Source organism: Momordica charantia (genome assembly GCF_013281855.1).
Source record: "Momordica charantia cultivar OHB3-1 chromosome 5 unlocalized genomic scaffold, Mcharantia_2.0 BLBB01000005.1, whole genome shotgun sequence".
In the NCBI taxonomy this organism is placed as follows: Eukaryota; Viridiplantae; Streptophyta; class Magnoliopsida; order Cucurbitales; family Cucurbitaceae; genus Momordica; species Momordica charantia.
Window position 1 is genome coordinate 10686942 of NW_028275163.1, and position 10710 is coordinate 10697651.

At 39.1% G+C, this 10710-nt stretch overlaps 1 protein-coding gene across 1 annotated transcript; it reads left to right on the forward strand.

The window, feature by feature from the left end:
• Positions 1-4337: 4337 nt before the first annotated feature.
• LOC148211292 (uncharacterized) lies at positions 4338-7478 on the forward strand. Its single transcript, XM_088124364.1, has 5 exons — positions 4338-5227; positions 5444-6090; positions 6343-6517; positions 6653-6718; positions 6830-7478. Exons 1-5 carry the CDS (start codon positions 4338-4340, stop codon positions 7476-7478), a joined length of 2427 nt encoding a protein of 808 aa, XP_087980490.1.
• The last annotated feature ends 3232 nt before the right edge of the window (positions 7479-10710 follow it).

Below are 10710 nucleotides of genomic sequence, written 5' to 3' on the forward strand. Positions count from 1 at the left end.
TACAAAGGCCTAGACATAAAGCAAATGTAATTACAACTAAGTTTGCAAAATTGGAAGTTGGTCTCCATAAAACACTCACCTTATGCATCTCTGACAAGCAATAGTGGATGCCCCTAATCACGTTCACATAGTCAAAGTCGACGATCAGTACCTTGTCCATGCCCTACCACAAGGAAAAAGCTTTTTCCAGGAGCTCAGTCTCACAGGGTTGTAGCGAGTAAAGTCCCTAAAACTATAATACCTCCAAGTCAGGTGTCTCACTCTTTGTAGATTGAGTAGAAATTCAAGAGGAGTATTCCAGCGAAGGCGTCACTGTTGGCCCACGGGTTCGTCCTCCATCAAATCAGTTACTGTAAGCACAACACAGATGGGCTTCTCAACCACGTCGAGATTTATTCCCACAACTTTGATTTGCTTGCAATCAAGAGCGAACACGTGGGCCATCGAGACATATATATATATATATATATATATGGGCAAAAGAAAGAACAACACGAATCGAAGTGACGTGGCTGAATCGACCTAGTTCTCTAAAGTCAGTTGAAACCGAGAACACTTCGCTATTAGCATATTTGGCTAACCGATGTCTATTGACAAAAAACTAATGGTATTTTCACCCTTTGACTATCGAGACTCTTTTTATCAGTGGACTTTTTCTCGAGCTAAGGTAATGGAAGGGTTCCCCCTTAGGATTATGCTTCAAGGTTTGAAGAGAAATAAACTCCTAGGTCGTTATTTCACCCTCACCCACAAATTCGAGCCATATAACACATAATAACCAAGTAGCATGCTTTAAGAATGAGCAAAATCGGGGCCATGTTAACATACGTGAGAAACTTTGAAGGAAAGGATGGATGGAAAATGAACACCGAATTTAAACATTTAAGTGTGTAAAAAGCCACTTCGTCGATGGGTGAGTTAGTAGTGTTTTTGCCGAAATGATGTACTCTCATGTGAACCGACTGAAGAACGTGGTATTTACTTCAAAGACGACCTAATACAATAATCATAATGGAAGAAAGAGAATCGTTGGTACCACCGCGACCATCAACCTCGGCGAATACCTCACGCCTTCATACTCATGGAAAAAAGAGAATTGTTGGTACCACTGCGACCATCAACCTTGACGAATACCTCATGCCTTCATACTCGTCCATCAAGATCAGTAATCTGAGTCGGCCGCTTCACCATCCGAGCTAGTAGTCCACTTCATATGCAAATTGTTCACCATTAAAGGAAACAAAGTGGGAAAGATAGCCTACCTCTGTGGAAGAGCTCCTTTAAACGGGCAAGACGAAATGCAAGAGAAGAGAATAAGGATGATGAAGTTGAACACAAGGAAGAAATGGAGAGAAATGGTGGGAAAGCTAGAGAAAGAATGCCTCCCTTAAATAGGTGTCTAACCCACGATGTAGCATAGAGGCTGAAGCCTCAGGCAGGGTTGAGGCGTGCATGCGTGCGATATGCGCACGCCTGCCCAACGTGTAGTCGAGCTAGCCTACACACCCAGAGGCCTGTAGAGATGTAGGCTTGCCTCGGGCTGCAGGTCTAACATAGTCGATCTCTAAGGCATTGACTAGAAAAAGAAGGGAGAAGAAAGAGAGAAAACCTCAAGTGGCCCTCATTTTCCAACTTCGACGACCGTGGAACATACCAATAGAACGATTACTCTCCGAGAGTGAGTTGACTTGTCCCGTCACCCACTACCCAGATAGTGGGCCAAAGAAGTGATGTGAGTCAAAAAGATTAGGCCAGATTACCCGAGTCGACCTAACCATACCCAACTAGGTTGAGCCAAGTGACCCAATCGAGCCAGTCCATGAGCTGAGGTGGTAGGCCACCTTGAGTTGACTCTAATATGTAACATCCCACGATTCACTCAGTGCTGAAATAGAGGATACTCTCTTTATAGATAGAATGAGAGATCTTGTGCATGAAGTACGTTTTCACAATCCTACTCTTTGCTACGCTCAACTTAACTCATTATCTAACTTAAGCACCAGAGTGTGTTGGGCTTAGTAGCACACCAGTATGCACATTTTGTGTGTAAGTGATCGTATTTGGAGCGTTTAGCATTGGAACCTGTATCCAAAATTTGCATTAATAGATACATCATTGGTAACTTGGTTAACCTTATTAATTTTTTTATATCATTTTTGCTGGGATTGGCATAGCCAAATCAACGTCAGAACGAGCTAAGGACAAGTCGGGTCGAGTGGGGACGCGTCGGGACGATCAAAGGAATGAAAAATGAGCATCGGGCACTACAGAGGTCATCTGGCCGAGAGGACAGCACCCCAGCGCTGCAACGAAAAATCAGAAAAAAAAAAATAGGCGCGACACTTACTTGTTTAACACTGAAGTGGTCGTAACATTGAGACGATAAGCCCCAACATATCAACGCTACGACGTGGTTCCTTATAAATGACGTTTTTTGTTAGGTTTTTTCTTTGAGTCGAATTAAGAAGTAGCAGCTGTGGGTTCGGTTAGCAGCAACCTTTTGGGAGATTTTGTGGCAAAGGCGACAACTCAGATATTGGCAGCACAGAAAGGGTCAGATCGTGATCATTGTTTTGGGGTAATTTAGATCTTGATTATTCTGTGAGTGTTTTTCATTCTTGTACCTAAGTATTATTGTGTAAAATACTTAGAAGCTGGGAGTTTTTATTGGGACCTCTAGAGAGTGAATATCTGTTGGGAGATATATTTGTGAGTGCTTGTGATATGAACCAAGGAGCTACCTTTGTTATGCCTCATGGACCGATTACAAGATGGAGAGCTAGGAAACTTCAACAAGCTTTGCTACTTCGTGTCCAAGCGTTTTTAAATTCGACAAGAGAAAAAAAGGAAAATGTGCAAGAAGTTGGAACTATGCACTTCAATTTGGTGCAAGTTATGCATTTTTAAGTGTTTTTAAGGCAAGTCAAATTCCACTTGGTCAAGGTCAAAGTCAACTCATTCAATTCAAAAACCAAGTCAAACACTCACATCCCTCATTATGGACGGGATTGCACTTATTTTGGTTGGCTTTCCATGTTCTTAACCTTTTCATTTGCTTGTCTTTCCATTTATTGAAGTTATGTCTTTTCATTTACAAGTCTTTTCATTTCTTCTAAGTTACAAGTCTTTTCATTTGCTTAAGGCTTTTCATATGGCTTGCTAGGATGGCTATATATAGCCTTGAGATGTCTTGTTGTAAACACAATTTGAATTTTAATGAAAAGTGAGTTTTCTCATTAGCTTGGCTGAGAACTTTATCTCCCATTTCTTGTGCAATTTCTTGTGTCTTTAGAATTTGCATGTTAGGATCATTCAAGCGGTGTTGATCATACCTCTTGTGGAGTGATTTGAATCACGAGTTTAGAAACGAGTTTTCTCTACTCTTGATATTGATCATCAAGGTAATCTGTTCTTAAAAATTTCCTTGGGTTGATTCCATACTTGTTTTCGGGGTTTTTGGGATTGAGTTCTATGGGTCTTGTTCGTTAGCAAGGTTCTTAGATCCAACTCTCAAGGGTTTTTTAATATTTTGGTATCAGAGCATTAGGCTCTTTGATCGGATATATGTTTTCTTGCATTTATCTCTTTGAATTCTGTGTTCCTTCCTTATGTTTGATTATATCTAAGCATATGCATACTATCAAAAAATTACAAAAAAAAAGTATCAATTCTGTTCATCTTTTCCAATTTTCGTCTTCTGCATTCTTATAGATCTGGGTCTTATCTACAAATTTATCTTTTTTAAAGTCTTCTAACTCGACTTGCTTGATAGTGAAATTCTTGCAATTTGTTGATTGATAAAAAAAAATGAACGTGAAAGCATTTCTTGTTAACATTATGGTGCTTTTGCTGATCCATATCTGATAAAAAAAAAGGAAGAAGAAAAAGCATAGAAGATCCCATTTGTCATTACTTCTTTGTGTAGCCTTGCATTGAAATCTCATGCTACTTCCTTGTTGCTTAATTCCCAACCATCTTTATCTTTAACTCTACTTTCGTTTCTTTCTAGCTTCCATTATAATTCTGTCCATTATTTTTTTTTTCTTAACTTGTTTTTTTGTTGTTATTCGAGTTACTCCTAAAATCACACTCTTGTTTGAGTTCTTATGTGCTGTCTAAACCACTTGAAATGCACATAGCTTTTAACTTTGCTAGACTCACTTACCAATTTGTTTGAAGTGCATAAAAGTGTACTAAGTTGTGAGTGAGAGATTGTAAACGGGCGATACATTATTTTGAGTGTTGAGTGTTAAACACGAGTGAACTTCACTAACGAGTGAATTAGTGAGGGAATGCTTGTGAGGTCCATTTCTTGTCACTTTATTTTGTTTTACAGCATGGCTAATCTTGGAGATGAAGGCAATATTTCTGATGCTCGGAGGAGAGAGGCACTAGAAGGAACTGTTGAACGAATGATTCGTAGCATGAAGGCATTGACAGACCGGATAGGAAGGTTGGAGACTCAAAACCAAGCTCTGGAGAGAGTTCCACCACCTCCACCACCACGTGTTATGGATGAGAATGAGTATGAAGGTGATAGATCCGATCATTGGGAGGACGATCAAGCTACAGTTTTAGCGGCTCCAAGAGGGGGTGATAGACACGTTGGTCGTGGCTTAGATCGAGGGAGAGGTCGGGGAAGAGGCTATCATAATTTCCAAAGGAGAGCCCCACGAGCGAATGCTCAAGTTAATCGAAACTTGGGAAACATCAAATTAAAACTTCCGAAGTTCTATGATAAGACTGATCCGGAAGCGTACATTCAATGGGAGAAAGAAGTGGAGTTCGTGTTTGATTGCCATAATTTCAGTGAAGAAAAGAAGGTACGACTATGTCTTACTCAATTCAAAGATTATGCAGTAACATGGTGGGACAAATTAATGTCAATTAGGAGACGAAACCTTGAGGCGCCAATCAATTCATGGTATGAGTTCAAGGAGTTGTTGAGGAGGCGATTTGTTCCTAGCCATTTCCACAGGGATACAGCGCAAAAGCTCCAAGTGTTGAGACAAGGTAGTAAGTCTGTTGAGGACTATTACAAGGAGATGGATACGTTGATGAATCGGCTGGATCTTGAAGAGGACATGGAGAATCTCATGGCACGGTTTCTTAATGGCTTAAACAAGGAGATTGCGGATAAGGTTGATCTACAACCTTACTTTAACATCAAAGAGATGTTGCACCTCGCCATCAAAATTGAGAAGCAGCTCCAAAGGCGATCTCAAAGGTATTCTACTAAGCCTTTTTCCCATTCATCTTCTACATGGAAAACGGATAGTAAGAGTGCTGATTCTAAACTTAGAAATCGAGAGGCGTATGAGAAACCAAAAGAAAAGTTTGAGAAAGGAGAGAGTTCCAAGAAGGGGAAAGAGAAAGTTGATGAACCTAATGTGAAAAATCGGGATATTAAATGCTGGAAATGTCAAGGAGTATGACATTACAGTAGAGACTACCCTAATAGAAGAACTATGATAATTAGACAAGGAGAGTTTGTAACAGAGGATGAGAAGGAAGATGAGGTAGAAGAAGACGACAATGGTGAATGTGAGAGTGAGGAGTATAGTGAAGAGGACCCTACACATATGTCCTTAGTCACTAGGAGAGCTCTAAGTACTCAAATTAAGGAAGATGGCCTAAACCAACGAGAGAAATTATTTCACACTAGGTGTCTTGTCCAAACTGTGCCTTGTAGTGTGATTATTGATAGTGGTAGTTGTACCAACGTTGTAAGTTTTATTCTGGTCAAGAGGCTTAACTTAGAGACAAAACCACATCCTAGACCATATAAGCTTCAATGGTTGAATGACTGTGGGGAGGTAAAGGTGAGTAGACAAGCTCTTGTTTCTTTTGCTATTGAAAAATATGTTGATGATGTTTTGTGTGATGTTGTACCTATGCATGCCGGGGATATATTGTTGGGTAGACCTTGGCAACTTGACCGTCGGGTAATGTATGATGGGTATGCCAATCGCTATTCTTTTACTCATAATGGTAGAAAAACTACTCTTGTACCTTTATCACCAAAAGATGTGTATATTGATCAATGCAAACTTGAAAAGAAGAGGCAAGAGGCCGATGCAAAAGCAAAAAGTGAAAAAGAAACAAAAGAAAATGAGTTGAGAGAAAAAAAGAGTTTGAGTTAAAAGCAAGAGAGTAGCAATCGGCATAATGGGAAAAATGAGAGAAAAGCCAAAACAGTAAGCTTGTATGCTAGTTCAAGTGAGGTTAGGAATGTTTTAATGGCGAAACGGACTGTTCTTGTACTTTTGTACAAAGGGTCTTGTTTTCTTACTAACAAGCTTAACACCTCCTTGTCTAGTATTTTTGTTTCTCTTTTACAAGAATTCGAGGACTTGTTTCCTGAGGAGATGCCCAAGGAATTGCCACCACTTAGTGGCATCGAGCATAAGATTGACTTCATTCCAGGTGCTACCATACCTAACCGACCAGCTTATGGGACTAATCCTACTGAAGCCAAAGAAACTCAAAGGCGAGTGGATGAATTGTTAGCTCATGGGTATGTACGCGAAAGCCTTAGTCCTTGTAATGTTCCTATTATTTTAGTGCCTAAAAAAGATGGAACTTGGAGAATGTGTGTAGACTGTAGGGCCATTAATAAGATTAATGTTAACTATCGTCATCCTATTCCTAGGTTAGATGATATGTTAGATGAATTGCATGGTTGTAGTCTCTTTACTAAGATTGATTTGAAATCTGGGTATCATCAAATTCGTATGAATGTTGGAGAAGAATGAAAAACTGAATTTAAGACAAAATATGGATTGTTTGAGTGGCTTGTTATGCCTTTTGGTTTAACTAATGCTCCTAGTACTTTCATGAGGTTGATGAACCATGTATTGCGTGAATATTTGGGAAAATTTGTGGTTGTTTATTTTGATGACATCCTAGTGTATTCGAAGTCTTTGGAAGATCATGTAATGCATGTGCGTGCTGTTTTGACTACACTTAGAAATGAGAAATTGTATGCTAACCTAAAGAAATGTAATTTTTGCATGGCAAGGGTTAATTTTCTTGGTTTCATAGTGTCTAGTCGAGGAGTTGAGGTGGATAGTGAGAAAGTTAAGGCTATTAGCGAATGGCCAACTCCTAAGAATGTTGGGGAGGTTCGAAGTTTTCATGGGCTAGCTAGTTTTTATAGGCATTTTATTAAGGACTTTAGCACCCTAGCTTCACCTTTAAATGAATTGGTAAAGAAAAATGTTCCTTTTGTTTGGGGTACATCCCAAGAGCATGCTTTTAATGTTTTGAAGGATAAATTGTGCAATGCTCCTCTATTTGCTTTACCGAACTTTCATTTGACTTTTGAAATTGAATGTGATCCAAGTGAGATTGGAATTGGGGCTGTACTAATGCAAAACCATAAGCCACTAATGTTCTTTAGTGAAAAGTTGAGTGGTGCTTCTTTGTGGTACCCAACTTATGACAAAGAACTTTATGCTTTGGTACGAGCTTTGTAAACTTGGCAGCATTATCTTTGGCCAAAGGAGTTCGTCATTCATACGGATCATGAGAGCCTAAAGCACTTGAGAGAGCAAAGCAAACTGAATCGTAGACATGCCAAGTGGTTGGAGTTTATAGAGACATTTCCATATGTGATTAAGTATAAACAAGGTAAGGAGAACATTGTTGCAGATGCTTTATCACGAAGGTATGCTCTCTTTAATACTTTGAATGCTAAGATTTTAGGATTTGAACATCTTAAGTCCTTGTATCCAGATGATGTGTTCTTTGCTCCTTTTGTTTAATCGTGTGAAAAAGGACTTGTTGTGGATGATTACATGTTGTTTGAAGGATTTTTGTTTCGAAAAGGAAAACTTTGCATTCCATCTTGTTCAATTCGTGAATTACTTGTCAAGGAAGCTCATGGGGGTGGTTTAATGGCTCATTTTGGTGTTTCTAAAACTTATGATATGCTTGCTGAACATTTTTATTGGCCTAAGATGAAGCATGATGTGCATCAAGTGTGTAAGCATTGTATTGCATGTAAACAAGCTAAGTCTAGGTTACAACCACATGGTTTATATTCACCTTTGCCTGTTCCTACTACTCCTTGGGTTGATATTTCTATGGATTTTGTCCTTGGTTTACCACAAACTTGGAAGGGTAGGGATAGTATATTTGTAGTGGTTGATAGGTTTAGCAAGATGGCGCATTTCATACCATGCCATAAAACTGATGATGCTAAATTGATTGCTGATTTGTTCTTTAGGGAAGTTGTTCGTTTGCATGGCATTCTTAGAACTATTGTTAGTGATCGAGATGTAAAATTTTTAAGTCATTTTTGGCGTGTGTTATGGAGAAAGTTGGGAACCAAACTTGTTTATTCTACTACTTGTCATCCCCAAACCGATGGACAAACTGAGGTAGTAAATAGGACAATGGTTACCATGCTTCGAGCAATCATAGATAAAAATCTTAAAACTTGGGAGGATTGTTTGCCATTAATTGAATTTGCATATAATAGGGTTGTCCATAGTACTACCAAATGCACACCGTTTGAAATTGTATATGGTTTCAATCCTATCACTCCACTTGATTTGTTGCATATGCCTCCTAATGAATTTGTGAGTTATGATGCTAGCACAAAGGTTGATCTTGTCCATAAGCTACATAAAGAAGTTAAGGAAATGATTGAAAGGCAAAACACCAAGGTTGCTTCCCGCATCAATAAAGGACGCCAGCTCCTCGTTTTCAACTAGGGGATTGGGTTTGGGTACATTTTTGAAAAGAACGGTTTCCAACTCAACGAAGGTCTAAGTTGCTACCACGAGGCGATGGTCCTTTTCAAGTCCTTGAATGGATCAATGATAATGCTTATAAGATTGATTTGCCAGGTAAGTATGGGGTGAGTGCCACCTTTAATGTTTCTAATTTGTCTCCTTTTAATGTAGGTGATGAATTCGATGGGGACGAATCCTTCTGAAGATGGGGAGGATGATATGAACCAAGGAGCTACCTTTGTTATGCCTCATGAATGGATTACAAGATCGAGAGCTAGGAAACTTCAACAAGCTTTGCTACTTCGTGTCCAAGCGTTCTTGAACTCGACAAGAGAAAAAAAGGAAGATGTGCAAGAAGTTGGAACTATGCACTTCAATTTGGTGCAAGTTATGCATTTTTAAGTGTTTTTAAGGCAAGTCAAAGTCCACTTGGTCAAGGTCAAAGTCAACTCCATCAAAACAAGTCAAAGTCAACTCATTCAATTCAAAAACCAAGTCAAACACTCGCATCCCTCATTATGGACGGGATTGCACTTATTTTGGTTGGCTTTCCATGTTCTTAACCTTTTCATTTGCTTGTCTTTCCATTTATTGAAGTTATGTCTTTTCATTTACAAATCTTTTCATTTCTTATAAGTTACAAGTCTTTTCATTTGCTTAAGACTTTTCATATGGCTTGTTAGGATGGCTATATATAGCCTTGAGATGTCTTGTTGTAAACACAATTTGAATTTTAATGAAAAGTGAGTTTTCTCATTAGCTTGGCTGAGAGCTTTATCTCCCATTTCTTGTACAATTTCTTGTGTCTTTAGAATTTGCATGTTAGGATCATTCAAGCGGTGTTGATCATACCTCTTGTGGAGTGATTCGAATCACGAGTTTAGAAACGAGTTTTCTCTACTCTTGATATTGATCATCAAGGTAATCTGTTCTTAAACATTTCCTTGGGTTGATTCCATACTTGTTTTCGGGGTTTTTGGGATTGAGTTCTAAGGGTCTTGTTCGTTAGCAAGGTTCTTAGCCCAGTACAGTGTGTACCAAAGAAAGGGGGTATAACCGTGGTGGCCAACGAGGAGAATGAGCTCATCTCAACCCGAACTGTGAGCGGGTGGAGAGTTTGCATTGATTATCGCAAACTCAACAAGGTAACAAAGAAAGACCATTTTCCTCTCCCGTTTATTGACCAGATGCTCGACCGTCTGGCAGGTAAGGATTTCTATTGTTTTTTAGATGGATATTCGGGTTATAATCAAATTACTATTGCTCCAGAAGACCAAGAGAAGACAACATTTACGTGTCCGTATGGTACGTTCGCTTTTAGGCGAATGCCCTTTGGACTATGCAATGCACCTGCGACTTTTCAGAGGTGTATGATGGCCATCTTCTCTGACATGGTAGAAAATATTCTAGAAGTTTTTATGGATGACTTTTCTGTTTTTGGAAATTCTTTCGACGCTTGTTTAGTTAATTTGGAGAGAGTATTGGAGAGATGTGAACAAACAAACCTAGTCCTAAATTGGGAGAAGTGTCATTTCATGGTACAAGAGGGTATTGTTTTGGGTCACAAAATTTCCAAGCAAGGAATAGAGGTAGACCACGCTAAGATAGACATCATTTCAAAGCTACCTCCTCCTACAAATGTCAAAGGGATTAGAAGTTTTTTAGGGCATGGGGGATTTTACCGCCGCTTTATAAAAGACTTTGCTAAAATTTCTAAACCCTTGTGTCAATTGTTAGAACATGATAGACCATTTGTTTTTGATGATGACTGTTTAAAATCATTTGAAATGTTGAAAGTTGCTCTAAGTTCAGCTCCTATAATTATCGAACCTAATTGGGATTTACCTTTTGAGCTCATGTGTGATGCCAGTGATTATGCAATAGGAGCTATGTTAGGACAACGTAAAAACAAGATCTTGCATCCTGTGTATTATGCTAGTAAGACTCTGACCGGTGCACAACTCAATTA

Bases quoted from the DNA above. Each gene is read 5' to 3' on its own strand.
- LOC148211292 (XM_088124364.1), top strand. From the start codon at position 4,338: ATGGCTAATCTTGGAGATGAAGGCAATATTTCTGATGCTCGGAGGAGA. The intron at 5,228-5,443 runs GTATTCTACTAA...ATGACATTACAG, and splicing joins CTCCAAAGGCGATCTCAAAG to TAGAGACTACCCTAATAGAA. The intron at 6,518-6,652 runs GTATGTACGCGA...TCCTATTCCTAG, and splicing joins GATGAATTGTTAGCTCATGG to GTTAGATGATATGTTAGATG.